The sequence below is a fragment of the Urocampus carinirostris genome, chromosome 15 (genome assembly GCF_059441175.1).
Source record: "Urocampus carinirostris isolate Australia breed hairy pipefish chromosome 15, RoL_Ucar_1.0, whole genome shotgun sequence".
NCBI classification, from domain to species: domain Eukaryota; kingdom Metazoa; phylum Chordata; class Actinopteri; order Syngnathiformes; family Syngnathidae; genus Urocampus; species Urocampus carinirostris.
The window spans coordinates 7928400-7948774 of NC_142363.1; the positions used below are offsets into that span (position 1 = coordinate 7928400).

The window sequence follows — 20375 nt, forward strand, 5'->3', positions numbered from 1 at the left end:
CACTTAGAAACCTGCAGAAATAAAAAGTGTTACCTCTAATCGATAATTCAGTTTTGGGGTTGGACACTATTAAACATGTTTAGCTCGAGTCACAGCATTGGTTATAACTTTGTGCCTTTGCGAACTTTTTTCGTACGGCGTGAAGGTCGCAAATGCTGCTTGGATGGAGGTTTGTTTACCTCTCAGTCCACTTGTAGATGCACCTTCTTCTTCTTTTACTTTTAACCCTTTTTGACATGCCGTGTATTTTAATATGTGATCATTTTTAAGGTGCTGATACAAATTGCTTGTGTTTCCTATGGACTTAGTGACTACGCAAAAGCAAATTCTGCGACAGGCATTTTCTTCTGTTCCACGTCCGCTTCATCAAAACCAAAATAGGTCCAAACGAGTGAAGTACCGCCCTTCTTCGGTGCAAGCATTCTTTTCCTTCTCGTTTGATGACTCTGGGACTATGTTTAGGGAGTCCGCCATGACACTCAATGAGCTCACACAGTGGGTGTGACATAGTGTGGTGATTGCCAACTTTGAATCACGTTTATTGGCTTGTGCCATTGTTAAAACTTCCCTCTGATTGGTCGGCGCTTTTAAAACTCGAACAGTAACAAATGTGGTTGGCCAAAACTCCATCACTCACTACAAAACCTTGAAAAAAAAACGCAGTGCTTTGCGGTTTCACAACCGCACTACGTCCCATCATGATGTCGATTCGATTAACCTATGATGTCGATTCGATTTTGGTTAATCGTACTGCCGCCCCCCTACAGCCCGTTTTCTTCCTCACTCCGCTGTTCTCAAAGTATATGTTTTAATTCACTACAAAAACAGGATTTAAAATAAAAAACTTTAAGATTTATTATAAAGGTCATTTAATCAATCAGACATGAATGAATCCATGATATGCATGGGCCATACTGACATTAAGGGTACAGTGTGTATAATTTGACCTCTAGATGATACTGTACTGTATTGTGTAGTACAACTAAATTGAGTCCTAAAAAGCACAAGGAAGAATACAAACGACGGAGACTCAAAGTGACCTATATGCACCATTTTTCTTCCCATTTTCTCTGCCAAGTTTTTTGCAAAGAAAATACTCAAGAAAGGGGAAAGAAGAAAGAAAAAAGAAGAAAGGGGAAAATAAATGATTAGTTTGATTCAAGAAGAAAGAAGGAAAGAAAGAAAGAAAGAAAGAAAGAAAGAAAGAAAGAAAGAAAGAAAGAAAGAAAGAAAGAAAGAGAAAGAAAGAAAAGAAAAACAATAAATTTAAAAAAGGAACAAAGAATAAAAAGTTTTAAACACAATAAAAAAAAGACAGGTTTTAGGTCAACAATGATGTCAGCTCCTTCTAGGTGAGCCTTATTTCATGTTAAATAAATGCCGCTTGGGAGGCGAAAGAGGCGGTTATTTTCTGTGAGCTCAGCCGAATGAGCCGTCTCTCCTAAAAGAACCATATTCCATCATGGTGCTGAATTCGAATTATTAACGCTTTTGACACCGTTTTGTCATTTGCGCATGCACTCTTTTGACCGGAAGTCAAAATTTGTTTACGGATCAAAGTCTTCTTTCCTTTGACAGAAGAAAACAACAGCAAAAGGTCAGCATTTTACATAATATATATATTTTTGTAACTTGTACCTTTATTTAGTTCTGTCCACCCACAAGAAGTCCTCGTAGACTGTTTTTACATTTCAATTATTTTGATTGGGTTTCCTCACTTGAATGCCATTTTTGATGACACGTCTATTAAAGTTGCATGATGTCGCTTGAACTATTTTTAAATATTTGTTTTTGTTTGTGTATTTTTCAATTATCACCGCACGGTTCATTATAGGAGTATTTAAAGTAATTGTTTGATAAATCTGCCATTATTAAATGCATCGTTATTTAATGCAGCGTTTCTTCAATTTTGAAAATCTGATTTTACGGCGAATTTATGTGTCACATCAGATGTGTTGGTGTTTAATTTTTTTTATAATATATCATTGCTTTTAATGAAATACTTTTTTAAGTATTCATTTGTATTCAAACAGCCGTCCATCATAACAAAAAAAATGTATTTTCAATAAAACTGTTGCTCTCGTGTAGGTGTGTTAAAATTATTTTTGCTCAGGGGCCACATGGTAGAAAACTCACTGTCACGGGGGCCGGACTAGTGAATTGATGGCACAGTTAATTCGAGCGGGTCTAATAAAATGTGCATACCTAATAAATGAGCTGAATGAGGCTGCTATCATGACTAAGCCAGGAGATGGCAGCAGAGAGCAACAAAGTTTCAAAATTTGTACTGCACATTTAATTAAACGTCAAAGCGAATGACAGATATGTATTGATTTGAAAATCCCATTTTCTTTCTATTCAGCGCAAGCTGTCACATCATGAACGAACATTTTCACATAAACACACCCTTGCTCGAAAGTGTCGCCATGTCCAAACGTGTGGGTACCAGAGTGTATCTGAAAATGGAAAATTGCCAACCTTCTGGTTCCTTCAAGATCCGCGGGATTGGGCACCTGTGCCAGCAGGTATAAATGAAGTAAGACATAGATCATGATCACAGAAACACCGTTTTATATTTGTGTGCCCCTTTATACAGCTGACATCACAATCAAAAGGCTTTGTCTGCTCCTCAGGTTATCTTTTCTTTTTCATATTTTTAATGTTTGGATCGGTCGAATTGTTGAGGAGTCACGTGACAATTGATTTCAGGTGGCAATGCTGGAATGGCAGCTGCCTACGTTACCCGTAAAATGGGGGTGCCAGCCACTATTATAATTCCATCCTCAACACCTCAATTTGTTGCTGAGAGACTCGAGGCTCAAGGTGCTACCGTCAAGATTGTAGGCAAAGTAATGGTTTTTCTTTTCCCATTCTATAAAATGTGCACCTATTTCAACAATTTTCTGTTATTAATGGATGTGATTTTCAACCCAGGACAGTACGTTTTATGAATCTAGCCCAGGTGTTTTGGGGGATAGGGGCGTTTTATATTATTGTGTTTTGGGCATTTCCAGTCCATGGGAAGCTCATTTCCGACTGTTTTGACAGCCGAGTCACCTCTTTTAAAACGGCATAGATTCTGGACGCGATTTTCAACCCAGAACAGCAAGTTTTATTAATCTAGGCTTTATAGTTTGGGAGGTGTTTTTATATGATTGCGTTTTCTGTCTTTACAACCTGCGGGAAGCCTATTTTTTGATGACTATGACAGCCAAATCACATTGTTTTGAAACAGCACAGAACTAAAAAAATGTGGACTTTTAACACTTTTCTGCATAGAATAGATTCTGGATGTGATTTCAAACCCCAAAAAAACAATTTTTATTAGCCTAGCCCTTTATTGTTTGGGAGTAAGTACATTTTTGTATTATTTAGTTTTTGGCGTTTTAAGCAAACTCATTTTTTAAAGTTGTGACAACCGAATCACTCTTTTTTTAAAACGGCACGGAATAAAATTTGAGCACATTATTAAACAAATCCCTGCTTAAAATATATTGCGAAGTAATGCTTTTTTCATATCAGTTTAGATCTCAAGAAGTTGTTTGTGCCCCTTGATATGATAATCTACGAAATCCCTAAACAACCACAGGTTTGGGATGAGGCAAACGCCGAGGCTCTCAGGCTAGTCCAGACAGAAGGACTATCCTATGTGTCTCCATTTGATCATCCCTTGATATGGTAGATAGTCATCACTATTTCAAACGTCACTGCCCAGAGCCTCCAAATTCGTATTTTACAAATGTTCTTTGTCCTGCCCGCACAAAGGAAGGGGCACTCGAGTGTGATCGCAGAGGCTGCAGCCAGTCTGGGTCCAAATGTCAAGCCCGGAGCAGTGCTGCTATCTGTGGGTGGAGGGGGGCTTCTCTGCGGGGTCGTCCAGGGCCTGAAGGAGGCGGGCTGGGTAGACGTGCCTGTCATCGCCATGGAAACCGTTGGTGCAGACTGCCTCAATGCTTCACTTAAGGCTGGAAGGATCATTACCTTGGATGACATCACCAGGTTGAATTAATTTTCTAGCCCTGTTGAATTATCAAAAAAATCTTCAAAATCAAAATTGAAAAGTTTAAAGGTATTCCCAAACAACACATTTTTGTTTCAATTAGGCACAGAACATGTAGTGTTCCTCCCCACAATTTTGCAAATATATTATATTCCATGCTTGTGGGATCTGAGACATGTAATCTTAAAGTTGACCCATCTGCTGTAGGGCTTTGACGTCATTCAAGGAACACGACACTTTCATAAAGTTTGAAACAATTAAGACAACATGTGAAGCATCTCTGAAACAATCAATGATTGTAGTGAACAGTGATTACATACGGCTCATTTCTGCTTCAAGCAATTGGAACTTTGCTAACCCTGGCGGTGGGGGTCTCATGACTGTTTTGCGAGATTTGCATCCTCCGACCTGCAAAAGCTACATAATTAAGTTTACCTGCTGCCATTACAGCGCCCCTTATTGGCCTTCTCCTTTTAGGTAGTCAATTGTGGCTTTTTGTTTGTGTTTTTTGCAGAATGTGTTGCAGTTGCTATAGTTCCATGCAGCTAGCTCCCGGTTAGCATCAGGGCTGCCGAGGACTTCCTGTTTTGTTTGCTCCCGGTTGGCAATTGTTGGCTGAACACAGTGTGTTGTTTGGCCAGCTAGCTTGGCGTTAGCGCTGGTTTTGCCGTGTCCCTCGCCTTATTCCTGGCAGGCTTCGCATTTGTTGCTGTAGACATTTTTAGTTGTCGTCTCCCGGTTAGCCTGACTGCTCACTGCCTGATTTTTGGACAGCCGGCCTTTCCTTGATCAGTCTCCGTTAGCCCCTGTTAGTGGCTTTGTTGTGTTTGCTTGCCTAGAGACCTTTTTGGCTGCTTGAACTTTGTTGCACCACTTACTGCTGCCACTTGCGACAACACTCCTAGGCATTCTCCACAAAAACTAACAAAACATTGCTTGAAAATCTAATAACATCTTTGACAAATTGCCACATACTCAAGTCAAGTCATGTTTATTTGTATAGCGCTTAATCACAAGGAGTTTCAAAAGGCTGCAGAGACAACAGACTATTGCAAACTACAGGCTATTATTACACAATCTGATCTAAAACCTACATGACGGAGGGAAAAAAACTCAAAAACCACAATAGTCATAACACAAAAGTCCAGGATGTCATTCGCCCACAACACCAAAACTGGATACCGCTACCATCAGGGCGCAGATACAAAACAATAGGATTTAGGAAGGAAAAAGCGTGATCTTCTCTGCCATTACCTTTTAAGCAACAGGCGCCGCGGACCCATCCAATCAATGTCCCACTGTCATGTATGTTTGTTAATTTGCTGGTTTTTTGTGTAGTCCGTGGAAGTGAATTTCCATAAGGGGACCAATAAATTAAATCGAAATGTAACATGCAGCAGTTGGCCTGGCAAGGAGACCTCAGCAGTCATGGAAGCGATGCTCTGTGCGGAGATGTTGCCGCACAGGACGTTCCGCCGCAAGTCAGTGTTCTTATCGTCCTTTAGGTTGGAGATGCAACTCCTTAGAGGCGATTAGTACTTTACAGCCGTGGAATTGATATCCTCAAAAATTTGTGGGCACCAAAGCACATTTACCGATATGATGACTGGCTCCCATGTATACCTTTGTTCCTCACATGACGTCACAGCTCAGGAATTCAAAGACGAGACAGTCTTCAAAACGCATTATTCCCGAAAATAAAAACAGTCACTATTTTATAAGATTTAAGAATTTATCTTACCTTTAAAACTACCGAGGACTTTGGGTCATATTAACCTAACCAGTACATTTTTCTTGACCCAAATTGGGTTACTTTTTTCCTCAAGGTTTTTACAGAGTAGGATCAAAGCAAAAAATGATTACCTCGGTTGTGTTCTTGCGCTACTGACCTGGACATGTTCAATGACCGCATCAACCCATCTTTGCATCAACTAAAGAACAGATATGTTGATATTCTTAAAGGCGATATACAGTAATTGTTCACATTGTATCCAATATTTTTACTTAGATAAATTCTCGTAGGAGATGAGTCCTCCCTGATCAGCTGAGTTGAAATCCCCCCCCCCCCTTTTTTTTTATGACTCCCCAGTGAAGCCAAAAGTCTTGGAGCAAAGACCGTCTGTACTAAAGCGTTTGAATACAGTAAGAGCAAGGAGGTCACCATCATTTCTGAAGTGGTGAGTGACCAGCAGGCGCTTCACGCTATTGAGACATTCCTGGGTGAGCTTCCTATTTAAGGCCATTCAAATGTTCTTGTGAGGTCGATGACAAGACCTGTGTTGTTCGCTTTTCTTAGATGAAGAGCGTGTACTGGTGGAAATGGCATGTGGAGCGACTCTTGCAGCCATCTACAGCGGAGTTGTGCACCGCTTACAGGCTGAAGGTAAGAGTCCTCTTGCTTAGAATTTGATGTAGATATCATACACATGTTGCATTTATAGATTTCATTGGCTCCCCTATGTCAAAGTCGAGGCTCAAGGGCTGGAAACGGCCCATGACAAGCATTTCTACTAGAGGTCGACCAATTATTGGGCTGGCGGATTATTGGCACCGATATCTGGGAATTTGGCGGATATCTGCATTGTTTTTTTATTTAGTTTTTTGATTATTATTAGGTCACAGATGCAGCCGTCTGAAACTATCTCTTTTTCTCCTACAAAACCTCTTCCCTCCACTTTGCACCCTCGCCTCCCCACTGCGCACCCTGCGCTTTCTGATTGGATAAGCAACCCGGGGCGGAGCCACTAAAGCAGGAACTTTAGAGCAACGGCTCTGATAACTCGCCCGGACATCTCTGTGTCGGTGATGTAAAGCATGTTTGAGATTAGAAGCGTAAAAAAGTGTAGTTAACTTAGTTTAGAGAGGAACGTTTAAGTGGAGACTGATTTATAACCTCTTATCGTAACATTAGTATGTCAATCAGGTGAGTGTGCTTGAGAGAGAGCAGAAAAAGCACGCTAAAGTTAAAGTAATTAGTTCTCATACCATAACATTAGTTCGTCAATCCGGCTCTAAAACAAGAGAGGCCCACACTTTTCCATTCACCAGCTTTGTTGAAATTTCCATACACTTTTTGTTTTAAGTTGATTGGTTGAATTGAAATTTGTATTTATTTATTTACAAAAAAATGGCAGCTATTTAAGTTTGTATGTACCTTTATACAAGTTGCCGCTAAGCCTTATTACAATTCCTGCACTTTTGTTTTTGGTTTAAGTAAAAGCTTAGTCATGTTAGTTGTGTTGACATACTAATTGATTTACTTTAAAATATTTCAGAACGCTACTAAAGCTTCATTTAAATTTATAACAAATGTTCTTTCTTTTGTTCTTTATTAATTAGGTCATATGTCATTTTTTAAGCTTTTACAACAAACAAATATGGTCTTTAAATATCGGTTATCGTCCTCCTCATAATACTCATAATCGGTATCGGTATTGGCCCCGAGAAACCTAAGATGATCTTGTTACATTACTGTATCATACACCAGGAATCATTGAGCATTCTTTTTACTGTACGATACCCTTCCATTAAGAAAGTTAAGAGATTGTTGCTATCTATTATTTCCAACCAATTCTATTTAAAAAATATTTTTCAGTTGCGCAAATAATAAAGAAAGTGTTATTTTTTTCTTGGTAGGCAATTGGCTCGCTTTCTCTAAAATAGAGACTATGGACGACTGATTGCCCCTGAACAAAAATAATACACTGCAAAAATAAAGCTAACTCGCCTATTTTTATTCTGAATTTGACAAATATTCAGAATCTCGTAAGACCATATTTAATTTTAGCTTTTCGCTGTTATCTTTAGTATTTGTATCATCTAATATTGCTTCAGGAGTCGACTAGGACACCATTAATGACTAGCTATGCTTTAGCAGCTGACATCGCAAACTCTCTCACTAGCTTAAGGGGTTGTTACCTGCAATTAAGACAATATTAGCAACTAGCATTAACGGTTTCTTTCATTTAATATTCCTGTTATAGGGAGTGTCTTTTTTGTGCCTGTTGAAAATTCAAGATTACTGACAGAGCCATAAGAAAATGTGTAGGTATTGCTTTGTTTATCTGATTATATTTCAATAAATTTCTTTCTTAAGTAGATTTAATTAGGTTCACTAGACCAGTGATTCTTAAGTGGTGGGTCGAGACCCAATAATAGGTCGCAGACCCGTTTGCCTTGGAAAAAATAAAGCTAAGAAATAAATAACTGCGGGTCATTTAAACTCATTAACAGTAGATGGCGATAATTTGCTGAAAATGTGAGTTGGCAACCACCATTATGTATATAATATCATTATTATATCATTATAATATTGAAGACAAAGCTACTGAAGTGAAGTGTTTTGGATTTAATTCAAGGGGCATTGTGTGTTTTTTAGCACCACCTGGTTGTAAAATGTTTTAACGCCTTTTAAAAACAAAACAATATTGATTTAAAATATTAGCAAAAATGTACAAACGATGTCGAGAAATTTGTTTGACATAACATGAGGCTCACTTATAGATAGCCTGATTGTCTGCCATTTTGCTGCCAAAGATATCCCCAATAACAAAAAACCTTGTGAAAGGCAAAAAATAGTGCGGTTTAGTCACTATTAGTCTCTGTGATTGTAGCGCCCGTTTTTGGTTGCACTACACAATACAGCTTTGTGTAGTGGTCAAATAATACACACTGTCCCTTTTAAAAATGCAGCTCATTAAGCGTTAAAGGAAATATTAGGACTTGAAGTTTTTGGGGTTTTGATGTTTATTTTGTTTTTGTAAATGTGTTCTATTTGTGCTTAAACTGCACAATTGAGGTAGTTTAAGGTTGCAGTTGGTGTTGAAGTTATATACCATTTTATACACTGTTTTATTCCATTTATACTCGAAAATACTTGTCCTAAGTTTGACCTAGGCCTTGAGTGCAACTCTTCAAAAGGGTAGTGTAAACCGGATTTCCTTTGGAATGTGTATTTGGTTTCCGTCTGTGCAGATAACAATGACTTATCGCCTCGCCTGGGGGCAAGGGCGATGACCTATCACCCTTCTCCCAAGCTTCAAAGGACTACTGGGAAATTTGCATCCACAGCTTGGTCATGGGGCATGAACATGTGTTATAAAAGTGGGCAACCCTGGAAGCCCCTGTCGTATTTCTCTACACACAATTGTAATTTTGGCACAGGCAGAAAGACCAATTTGTTCAACTCTTTGATTCGGCTAAATAAATTGATATGTGGACTATATTTGTCGTACGGCTGATTAAATTTCTCCGGCTTTTGAATATGCTCCAACTGTAAGGGTTTAGACACGTGAAGTGTCTTCGGAGTCAGATTTCGTTTAATAAATGTTGAAACCTTACAGTGTACAGCTGCTGAGCTCTAATGACTTTTGCTTTCTTTGAGGTCGTCTGCCGGCTGTCTTGGCCCCTTTGCTTATCATCGTGTGCGGGGGCAGCAACATTGATGCGCAGCAACTCTCCACTCTGAAACGTAAACTGGAGAGGCTAGAGGTGATTGAACAAAACACTAAGGGAGTGAGTATAAAGCACATCCTAGTTTTAAAGCAAAACTTCATCAAGCAAGTAATTCTACTTCAGCATGTCATGTCTTCATTGGCGGTTTGTTCTCAACGTCTGCCTCACTAGAGGCACTGGGTTCAATTCCAGCTACCAGCCACCCTTTGTGGAGTTTGCATATTCTCCTCACGCATGAATGGGTTGTCCCTGGGCACTCCGGTTTCCTCCCACGCTCAAAAAACCTGCATGACTGTTGGTTGGATGACTTCAAACTAAATTCAAAGTGAACTCAAACTGAATATAAACTTAGTGAGCCATTTTTAATCAAGGTTTTAGTAACTCCAGTTGACAAAAACCCAATAATGTGTACAAAATCTGTCCAAAAATAACTAAAAAATTATATTTTTTTGTAGACAATAAATTATAATATTCACCAATTGTCAATCTAATGCAGCATTTTCACAAAACATCTTTCACGTCAGTCAAAAATTAAAAATGATTTACCCAATTATAATGTTTCAAGAAACAAGAAAGATGAAATAGTAAAGTACTACCTGAAAAAGGGGAAAAAAAAATATCTGTGTTGCGCAAGCAATAATTAACGTTGTTGTTGATATTAGAACAAAAGTTATAACTGACATCCATTTTAACGGATAGTAAGCACCTCCTAGTGGTAAAGAAAGCGTAATTAAAAATTTGAGATGTATAACAATAATTTTCTCTCTTTTGTTTGTTTCTTTTTGTCATTTTCTATTTTCCTCTTGCTCCTTTCTGCTTCTTTCTTTCTTTTTTTACTTCATTTTTTTTAAACTTTTTTCCTCTTTTTTTATTTTTCCTTTTTCTTATACTCACCCTGTTTTCTTGCTCTTTTCGTTTTCTTCATTTTCATATTGCTTTGCTTTTTCCCATTTTCCTTTTCTTCTTTCTTTTAATTTTTTAAATTTTCCTTTTTCTTCTGTTTTTTCTTTTTGTTTTTTCGTACTTTCCTTTTTTAACTTTCTTTTCCCACTTTTTTCCTTTTCCTTAACCCACTTTTCCAGGCAACAAGTGAAAATTGAAATGGTGCGTTGGGTCACTCTGATTCTCTGTAGTTTGTATTCTTCCTTGTGCTTTTTAACAATACAGGGACATCTAGTGTTCAAATATGACACACTGTCCCTTTAACGATGCATTCTGTTTAGGGTTTTGTGTTTTTCTTACAAGTGTGCAGTTTTAGCTTGTTGTCACATATTAAAAGAAATCACAAAACACCTTATTTCTGTGATAAGTCATGTTTTATTTAGCTTTATACACAACAGGAAATTGTTCACTGTACAATTTGAAAAGTACATGGTGTCGCACAAGCAATACACTACATTCTTGACACTAGCGTCTCCTAATACTATTAGGTGTTGTGATAATAATTGATAAAATATATATTTTTAAAACAAACCACACTGCCTACATTTTATATGCCTCGAAAAAATAGATTTGGTGTATTTCACTCTCCCAAAAAAATATAGAAAAATATGTACACGGGTGTAGTTTTTGTCACAATATGATAATTTAATTATATACTATTATCAAATCACATTACATAAGAGGCACATGTGAAGACTGGATGGCCTATCCACCTTCATTGCTGAGCTTAATGGTCTGAATCTTAACAGGTTCTGTTTATGAGCTGTTGCCTTAATGGTGAGAGTTCTCTATTATAAAGCTATTGCTAATACTAAGCACGTAATACATTTGAGAGTAGAAAAAGTTGCCCATCAATGTAACATTAGGAACATTTGGCAACTACATTTGAAAATGTAGGAGAAATTAAACACAAATAGGAACAGAAATGTTTCGGCTATTTGATAGAATTTGTCATGTCATGTCTTACATATTTTTGTCATTGCTGTTTTTATTTTCAGAAGACATTAGGGGAGGTGTAGAGTGATGCCTTGAACGCACAACCACCCAAAACCACCCAGGTTGCCAAAATGAAGGACTCGGGCCCCTGGGATTGTAGAAGTACCAGCTCAATTTACGGAAACAATGTCTAAAAAAAAGGAACTAAAACTGATTTTGAGAGTATCAATCCCCCCATCTGGACAGAACGCTTTGTCTTTGTCATGGTTTGGTCCCTGCAGTCCCTTTTTTCTCCAACAGACCGCGGCTTTACCCCATATTCCCCTCCCCCTCACGTTTCTACTTCCCAAGTGTTTGCTATTAGACATTCAGCCACCTCCACTATAAATACCCTGGGCTCCCACTTCACTTTGCTGAACCCTTTGATTCCTGAAGACTTTCACTTGCTCCAACGTCAAGCTTACTCCCCCATGACCTCCTTCTTTAATTCCTTCCTCGTTCACCTGTTTCAAGACCTGCCACACAAACCTCTTTCCCCAACTCCCTCTTTGTCCCATGATTGTCTACTCAATCCATCTTTCTTTAAAGTAGTCCCAAATCTTCACATTTAGATTTTTCTTGAAGTCACTGGGATGGTTTAAAAGCTCCTCTGTAGCAAGGCCCCAGCGATGAAATGAGATCCGCCCGTAGTTTATTAGGGCTCTGGATGTTGTGGACATCGAGGACAGTATCTTTTGGATTTAAAGACTGGGTTGGTGAGCCCCCTTTTCAAGAAGGGAGACTGGAGAGTGTTCTAAACACAGGGGAATCACACTTCTCAGCTTCCCTGGGAAGGTTTATTCGCGGGTACTGGGGATGAAAAGTCCAATATTTGATTCAAGAGGAGCAGTGTGGTTTATCGTCCAGGCTGTGGAACAAATGACCAGCTCTCCACACAGCAAAAAGAGTGCCGTTCTCTTCCTGGGTCAGGGATGAGATTCTTCCCCAGTATTTCAAGTATCTCAGGGTTTTGTTCAAGAACGAGGGTCAGCATGGAACGGAAGATCGACAGACTGATCGGTGCAGCGACTGCTGTCGTGTGGACCCTGTATCGATCCAATGTGATGAAGAAGGAGCTGAGCCTTGGATCTGAACCAACTGACTTGAAACACAGAACATCTCTCTCCCTCTTTCTCTCCAAGATGAAGTACTTTTGTGCAACCACAAAAAAAAACATAACTGCCAATTGGTGCTGCGATTCAAAAGCATTAAAACACCTCATAGAAAATATCTGTCTGATTAGCTTTTACCTTCCACAATACACCCACCACTTTTTCCAACACCAAAGTATCCCTCACATTCCGATGTCCATCATGTTGAAATATTTGATTATTGACATTAGTTTGAATAAATGTAGTTTTATTTTCATCAATCATTTTGTGTTTGTCTCAGTCTCAGATTATAATTAATGCGATTGTTACATCCCGTCTCGATTACAGTAATGCACTACTCTCCGGTCTCCCGAAGTCCAAAATCAAGAGCCTTCAGCTGGTACAAAATGCTAAAAGCGAGGCTTTTAACTAAGACCAGAAAGTTTTATCACATTACCCGATTTTAGCTAACCTGCATTGTTAGCTTAAGATGTGATTTTAAGGTGCTTTTGGTATTATACAAAATTATGCATGGGCCTGCTCCCTCATATTTTTCAGATTTAATTTTGCCCTATGTTCCGGTTTGGAGCCTTCGCTCTGAAAATGCTGGTCTACTAGTGATCCCAACAGCCAAGAAGAGATCCGCAGGTTCGAGAGCGTTCTCCATTCGGGCCCCAGTGCTGTGGAATGCTCTTCCCCCTGAGATCGGATCTGCAACCTCAGTGGAACTGTTTAAATCTAGGCTTAAAACACACTTTTATTCTATCTATGAATAACCTATATTTTATGTTGACAATATCTGTGTATTATTTGTTATTGCAACATCCATCGCAGCCTGGTCATCCTGAAAGGGGGATTACCTCATGTGCGGTCCCTTCTCGACGTTTCTTCACTTTCCTCATGTTGAGGTTTTTGAGTTTTTCCTTGCCCCCGTGAAGGTTTTAGATCAGGGGATGGTGTAATAATAGTCTGTGGTTTGCAATAATCTGTGGTCTGTGCAGCCCTTTGAGACACCTTGATTAAGGGCTATACAAATAAACATGACTTTACTTTGTGTTTGACAAAATTAGTAAATCATCGTCAAATAAATGAACTGGGAATTAATAAATAAGTGTTGCTCCTTGATAATTTGATCTCATTTATAGAGTGAATGTTTGGCATCATCCTTTGTCAATATGAGGTAACTGGTAATGGCCCACAGAAATGCTAAAACTATTTATTTCTTAATCCAAAACAAAAATGCTATTACTGTTAACATGAAAATCTGAAAATAAAAGCATTCGGCAATGACAAAAATATGAACTAAGATATCCCATAACATCAGGGGTGGTAATTTGAAGCTTTGCCAAGTACTTGGATTTTTTTATTACTCTATGAAATACTTCACTCTAAGTCAAAGACAACATACTACTATGCAGCTCAGATTAAAATTGCAGGAGCCAAATGGTTTTGGTATTCTGAAGAAAGATATACAAAAATAGTTATTTTAAAATAACAAAACACAAATAATCTGTTATTGTTCAGAGAGCCTTTTCTATTCTGCTGTAGCTGAATCCTTTTTGATTGTTTTTGAAGTATAACAGGGACTACACCAGGACAGTTGTCGATTCAATTCCATTGAACTTTAAACCAGGTTTTTTTTTCTTCTTTTGTGAGAGTACAACCTTTTAAAGTAATTTGTCTTGAGTTTCACTCTGCATCCGGTCTATTCCACATCTTTAGCTGCAATGAGAAGTGATGCATCTCTCTTCTGTGCACGGATTGTGGATGGGAGGTTTAGGCCAGTGAGCGTTGTCTGGGTTTTATCCTTGGATATAGCTAGAAAGAAAGAGAAAGTGAAGAGTGCATCATCATATTTAAATTGGAAATCAAACGTAGAGATTGAAAAAATATACATGATACAACACTCAGCTGTTAAAAAATAGGGGCCTGTCAAAGGCTGATACCATGCAGTGTCTGGGACTTGTTTGCGGACACCTGTACCTATATGTCCTTCAGTTGAGGCTTTTTTGGCTAATGCCTGTGACACTAGTGCAGTTTTCCACTTTTATCCATTTTATTATTTCATCATCATATTATTCATCTAGTTCAGGTGTCGGGAACCTTTGTGACCCAAAGAGCCATGATAGCAAAATATTTGGACTTTTTTTTTCAACCTTCATTTTTTTCATAAATATTGGTTACTAAACCAGGTGCAAGCAGAGTTATTTTGTAAAAATGTTACAAAATACTGCAACAGAGACACAACAGGGATACTGACGGCGCAAAACAGAGAAAAATTTGCTGCGTCCATGGCTCCACCCAACCCTACTGCTCACCCACTGAAATTGCTCTATGTGCTTGGCTGTTTTCTTCTGGCTGTTTACAGTTTTTGTGTGGGTTTTCGTCATAAAGTGTCTCAACAGTGACCGGAATAATTGAATGAGCTTCCACATAAAGTACTTCTTAGTGACATACAGTCAAAACTGGGTCCGTTGGTGTGACACCTTGACTGTAAACTGTAGTAGGAAGTACGGTGTTTATATACTGGACCGTACATTCCCATCCTTAGTGTCTGGTCAGCTATGCATCCACTGGAACACATGATTAGCTTACTGCATGATATGGCGTATTGAAACACTATAGATGAGATTTTCATGATCACAATTTTATCCACGAGCCATATGTACTCATTAGCCTTAAGTTCCCAATCCCTGATCTAGTCGTTATGCTGTCTGATGATGTGTGTAGTTCAGTAAAGTATTTATTTCTGTTTGTGTTTATCCGATGTATCCTCCAGCCATTGTAAATCCTTGCTTTTTTGAGTGATCTGGTATGGAGGTTTGTGACTTTTACCCCATGGTTGAAAAAAGCTTGATAGGTAATCTTCCACTAAATTCATAGCATCTGCTTTCAAACTTCTCCCAGGTCTTATAAAATACCGCCCCACCAGTTTTACAATGTTTTTTTGGTGGACGTTGTCTTTTTAACAAACTGAAGGATTTTATACATTTGACTATAAGGGATTTTGTACGATCAAATACAAATTACATTTATCGAGTGCAGTGAAGATTTTCACTGAGTGAGCTTCAGGTCACGCCGTTTCGAATGCGAATGTTTTGTTTAGTTCTGTTGATAACAGGACTCTGACGGAGGAGGCCAGACGCACAAGGACAGACATCGCGTCCCTCTTCTCCGAGACGGTGGGGCCACGTGGGGCCTTTTCCTGACACGCCCATGGGAGGAGCCCGCTTGCGGAAAAATCGTGGGCCGGGAGAAGATCGGAGAAGATCAAGGGAGAATTGAGAGAGGAGGCTCGATGAAGACTCAAGCGACACAAATCCGGCTAATTTGATGGAGTTCACTTAGTTAATTTGTTTAAGAAATTAAATCTGCCCCCGTGTGAAAATGTCGGCTATTCATGTCCATCTTTTCCCAGAAAGAAACGAGCGCGCATTGTTAGGTGGTGTTTGGTTAATGGAGTCAGATAACTAATTCAAACAATTTGGTAAACGATACATTTTAATATTAATTCCTAACAAAACCCAGAATGTTTTCTTTTCTGTTTCTACTTTGTTTTATTCTAATAAAATCCTCAACTCAACTGTTCTCCCCAGCTTTTGTTTTATTTGTGATGAAGTCTTATTGAATCCAGATTTTTGAATTGAACAAGCAGATGATTGGATTATCATTAACAACCTTAAATATCCGGACATGTCAAATCAAATAAACCCATACAAAGTCATTAGTTAATGGCGTACCCCCAGCAGGTTCCTGGGAACATAACCTTCACGGTCGTTGAGTCGAGCCCACCACCACTCTGTTTCGGTGTCGTCGCGACGTCGCAACACGCTGAGTGCGTCCCCTTCGCTGAAGTTGAGCTCATCGGCTTGCTGGGCTGTGTAATCCCACAGCGCGTAGACTAAGCCTTTGTTCATCACGCCCAACTTCTCTTGTATACCTGCCACAAAAAGGATAATGCTTTTAACTGTTAACAAATTGGAGTGTAGTACATCAATGTTGGGATTAACGCGATACAAAGGAATTGCTCTTCTCAGTAAGGAGTATTGTAACATGTTGATAAACAGTGGTGGGTATAACGTCGTTATAAATAAAAACTTTACGTAACAACAATTTTTTAGTAACGAGGTAATCGACTAATTATTATTTTTAGGCCGTTACAAGGCCGTTACCATTACCGAAGGTCATAGGCGGTGCAATGCTTTGGATGAATTAAGACGAGGCGTGTTTCGTGTCATTCACACAACAAGTAAACAATAACATACAGTGGTTAACATAAGGGGACACACCGAACATGCTCAGTAACTATGTGGTATTATGGGTAATGCAGTACGTATGTTATTAAGCACATAACATCACATAGGGGGATTGGATAGTCACTTATTATATTTTACTGTTGACTTTGTTGTCCAAAAATATTTGAAGTGCAGTTGCCTATTTCTACTTGACTAATCTTTTAGGTTGTGAGAGTTTGATTCATTGATTTTACACTGCAGTGTTAAACACACTTTATATTGTTGAACTGTTTACTTTTCTTGTCTGAAAATACTTGTCTAATGTCTATTTGAGCAGTTGTCTGACTAGAAATTGTGATTTATTCTAAAGAGTAAAACTAACTTTATATTGTTTTACAGTTGACTTTTGTTGTGAACAAAACACTTAAAGTACAGTAGGCTATTTCTACTTGTTCAGTTGTGTATGGGTGGGAGAGATGGATTTAATTCATTAACCTTACTTTATATTGTTTACTGCTGATAGTTATATTATGATATTTTACGGTTTTAGAGAGTCGGCTTATATGCAGCTTATAGAACTTTCAGAACAACGAGCTCCTTTTTGGTGTCAGTAATCTTGGGGTCTCTGAATTACTTTATAGATGAAGTAACTCTAAGTAATAACTTTTTCACAGTAACGCGCCTAACACTGATTACATGTAATGATTGAACAGCTAATTTTGGCTTACGTTTGCTTAAATTTTCGATCGTACTTACCATACAGGAACTGAGAACACTGAGAGAAGCCTTCCTCCATTTCTTCACATTTGTCTGCTGCTGTTTCTACATCACTGATTGTTTGGGCGAAAATGGCAGCCCCCGATTCAACAAGCATTTTACAGAGGTGGACGCTGTTACATGAAGCAGCACAGTGCAGGGGCGTCCTGAAGAGAAAGAAACCAGTTAAAAGGAGAGAAAAGACTCTTCTTAAACCCGCTGCCCAGTGGTCAATTGCAGCTTTCAAGATGATAGTTTGAGGCCCTGCCCTTGGAAAGTAAAGGGACAGTGTGTATGATTTGACCACTTTATGTTGCTGTATTGTGTCCGGACACCAGGGCAGACGACTCTGAAAAGTTGCCTGCCCAGCTACAAAGTTGCCTGCCCCATTTTTCATAACTTGAAACACAATAAGACGACTAATCGCAAAAAAAAAAAAAAAACGTTGTTGCAAAGTATTAAAGATTGCAACCAAAAAAGAGTGCTAAAAATCACAAGTAAAAATACTACAGAGAATCAAAGTGAGCATAAAGCACTATTTTTCTTCTATTTTTTTGCCCAACATTTTGCAAAGAAAGTAAAAAAGATAGAAGAAAAACATAGTATTACCTTGCAGCCCAAACTTTAGCTCCTAGCCCTAGCTTCAACAACTAAACCTATTTTGGAACTGTACAATCAGTTAAGAACCCTAGTATGGAACAGATTGTGAACACATTATTTGAAGTACAGTTGCCCATTTCTACTTGACCGGTGTTTCACGTTATTAATTTATTTTACACAGTGTTAAACAAACTTTATACTTTTGAACTGTTTACTTTTGTTATGTGAAAATACATGAATCACAGTAGCATATGTCAACTTGAGAACTTGTCTGACTAGAGATTGTGGTTTATTCTATAGAATGAAACTCACTTTATATTGTTTTAGAGTTTTGTCGTGAATAAAATACTTGAAGTACAGTAGGCTATGTCTACTTGACCAGTTGTCTCAGGTTGTGAGAGGTGGATTTGATTTATTAGACTCACTTTATATTGTCTGCTGCTGATTTTCATTTTTTTTATATTGTTTACTGTTTATTGTTGTTGCACTTCAAGTGTAGGACAAATATTTTGCTGGTAAGGTGCAATAAATTTCACAAGGTTCTGTAACACAACTACCTGTCTGTTCTTCTCCATTCAAATGACTCGAATACTTATCAGATAATTTTAGATTATTTGACATACAACAACTCCTTTTTAAAGTAATGGAAAGAGTGTATTTCACTGGTAACTGGTTACTTAAACTATAGAGTGATTCAGTAATTAAATCACTCTAGGAGTAGTGATTAACTAATACTGATTACTTTTTAAAGTAACGCGCCCAACACTTATGCTAATGAAAACTATATTATCAAACGTGTGCAATTATTGTACATTACAGCCGGCCATGAAGTCTTTAAAAAAATGAAACCTCAAGCTGGGAATTAAATCTTTTAACATTTTTGGACAAGTGGTGTGCGTCATGTTTTTTATTTTACAATTTAAAGAGTGTGCTTTAACTAAAACCAAAAAGGTTTGAGAGACTGCAGTACAGCTGTCAGTGCCGATTGAGAATGCAGGAACACATGTTTAACTGAATAAAGGTACAAACCATCCATCACTGTCTGCAGCATTTACATTTACTCCAAAGTCCAGCAAGAACTTGACAATATGGTGGTGACCAGCACAGACGGCATTGTGAAGAGGAGTTATGCCTTCATCATTTGGCATACTTGGATTTTCCACCTTTAAGACAGGAAAAAACTCTTACATTTTGATTGTTTTTAGTTCCAGGGTTGAGTGCTTTGGCATTTATCACATAAAGGTACATGCACAGGGGCATGCATTAAAAGAAAATTGGCCATTACAACCCAACCGTTGACAAAGAAAATGTGCTTTGGATCAGAAATATTGCTTTGCTTGAATTATACAGACCACAAATGTTTCTGAAGGACTTCGTTTACGATAATCTCAGACCACACGTAGGTTACGATTGTTTAAAGGCACCCCTTAATCAAATGAGAAAAGTCTCTGTGGTGCAATCGGTTGGTTTGGCTGTTACCTGAAAGGTTGGTGGTTCAATACCACCCAGGGTGGAGCAATTTTAAATGCCACTGTGCTCTAAATTAAGTCACCGCTGCGATTGAGGATTCAGTTCACGATTGTTTAAAGGCACCCCTATACATATAAAGCCAAGTCTCTGTGGCGGAAGAGGTTAGTGCATTTGCCTCTTAACTGAGAGGTTGGTGGTTCAATACCACCCAGGGACAAGTGGTTGAAATGACCATTGTCCTCTATATTAGATGTATTGCATTTAATTTAAGCTGCCAAATCGTTGGTATGTATATTTGAGGGCTGGGGGAGAGAAAACCCTAGTTCATTTTTTGTTTGTCACAATTTGTCTCCATGTCCACAGCTCAGAAATAACCTTAGTATCAGAGATTTTACACGAGTTCTTCACAAAGTTCTAAAATTTTACCTGGTGTTTAGGAAGCATGATTCCCTTCTTGTCTCTGTGGCGCAATTGGTTAGCGTGTTTGGCTGATAATGGAAAGGTTGGTGATTCTATCCTACCCAGGGACGAGTGATTAAGATACCACTGTGCTCTAGATCATATGAATTGCCTTTCTCTTAATTTAAGTCCCCAACGCATTTAAGGATTCAGTTCAAGTTTGTTTGACGGCACCCCTATTTTCACCAGGACAAGGCTCTGTGGCGCGAACAGTTAGCGTGTTCAGCTGTTAATAGAAAGGTTGGTGGTTCAACGCTAGCCGAGGATAAGTCGTTGAAAATGCGACTGTGCTGTAGTTGAGATGTATTGCTTTCCTTTTAACTTAAGTCCCCAACGTGTATGAAGATTCAGTTTATGAATGTTTGAAGGCACTTTTAATCTAATAAGTCAAGT

General features: G+C 38.5%; 2 protein-coding genes across 2 annotated transcripts; one reads left to right on the forward strand and one right to left on the reverse strand.

Moving 5' to 3' along the window:
• The first annotated feature begins 1449 nt into the window (after positions 1–1449).
• Positions 1450–12464, forward strand: LOC148351446 (serine dehydratase-like). The gene is made up of 10 exons (XM_088354949.1): positions 1450–1597; positions 2363–2525; positions 2597–2633; positions 2710–2849; positions 3590–3678; positions 3766–3999; positions 6090–6220; positions 6297–6383; positions 9384–9490; positions 12351–12464. Exons 2-10 carry the CDS (start codon positions 2379–2381, stop codon positions 12462–12464), a joined length of 1086 nt encoding a protein of 361 aa, XP_088211075.1. The 5' UTR covers positions 1450–1597; positions 2363–2378.
• Positions 10749–19212, reverse strand: LOC148351447 (apoptosis-stimulating of p53 protein 1-like). The gene is made up of 4 exons (XM_088354410.1): positions 19083–19212; positions 17454–17620; positions 16203–16402; positions 10749–14280 (listed from the first exon to the last, which is right to left on the reverse strand). Exons 1-4 carry the CDS (start codon positions 19199–19201, stop codon positions 14239–14241), a joined length of 528 nt encoding a protein of 175 aa, XP_088210536.1. The 5' UTR covers positions 19202–19212; the 3' UTR covers positions 10749–14238.
• Between the last annotated feature and the right edge of the window lie 1163 nt (positions 19213–20375).

What these genes read in the sequence shown, in the direction of transcription:
- LOC148351446 (XM_088354949.1), top strand. Translation starts at nt 2,379, where the DNA reads ATGAACGAACATTTTCACATAAACACACCCTTGCTCGAAAGTGTCGCC. An exon ending in TTTGATCATCCCTTGATATG is followed by an intron (nt 3,679 to 3,765) that starts GTAGATAGTCAT and finishes GCCCGCACAAAG; the next exon opens with GAAGGGGCACTCGAGTGTGA. An exon ending in GCACCGCTTACAGGCTGAAG is followed by an intron (nt 6,384 to 9,383) that starts GTAAGAGTCCTC and finishes GCTTTCTTTGAG; the next exon opens with GTCGTCTGCCGGCTGTCTTG.
- LOC148351447 (XM_088354410.1), bottom strand. Translation starts at nt 19,201, where the DNA reads ATGCCAAATGATGAAGGCATAACTCCTCTTCACAATGCCGTCTGTGCT. An exon ending in GCTGCAGACAGTGATGGATG is followed by an intron (nt 17,621 to 19,082) that starts GTTTGTACCTTT and finishes CTTTCTCTTCAG; the next exon opens with GACGCCCCTGCACTGTGCTG. An exon ending in GTGTTCTCAGTTCCTGTATG is followed by an intron (nt 16,403 to 17,453) that starts GTAAGTACGATC and finishes TTTTTGTGGCAG; the next exon opens with GTATACAAGAGAAGTTGGGC.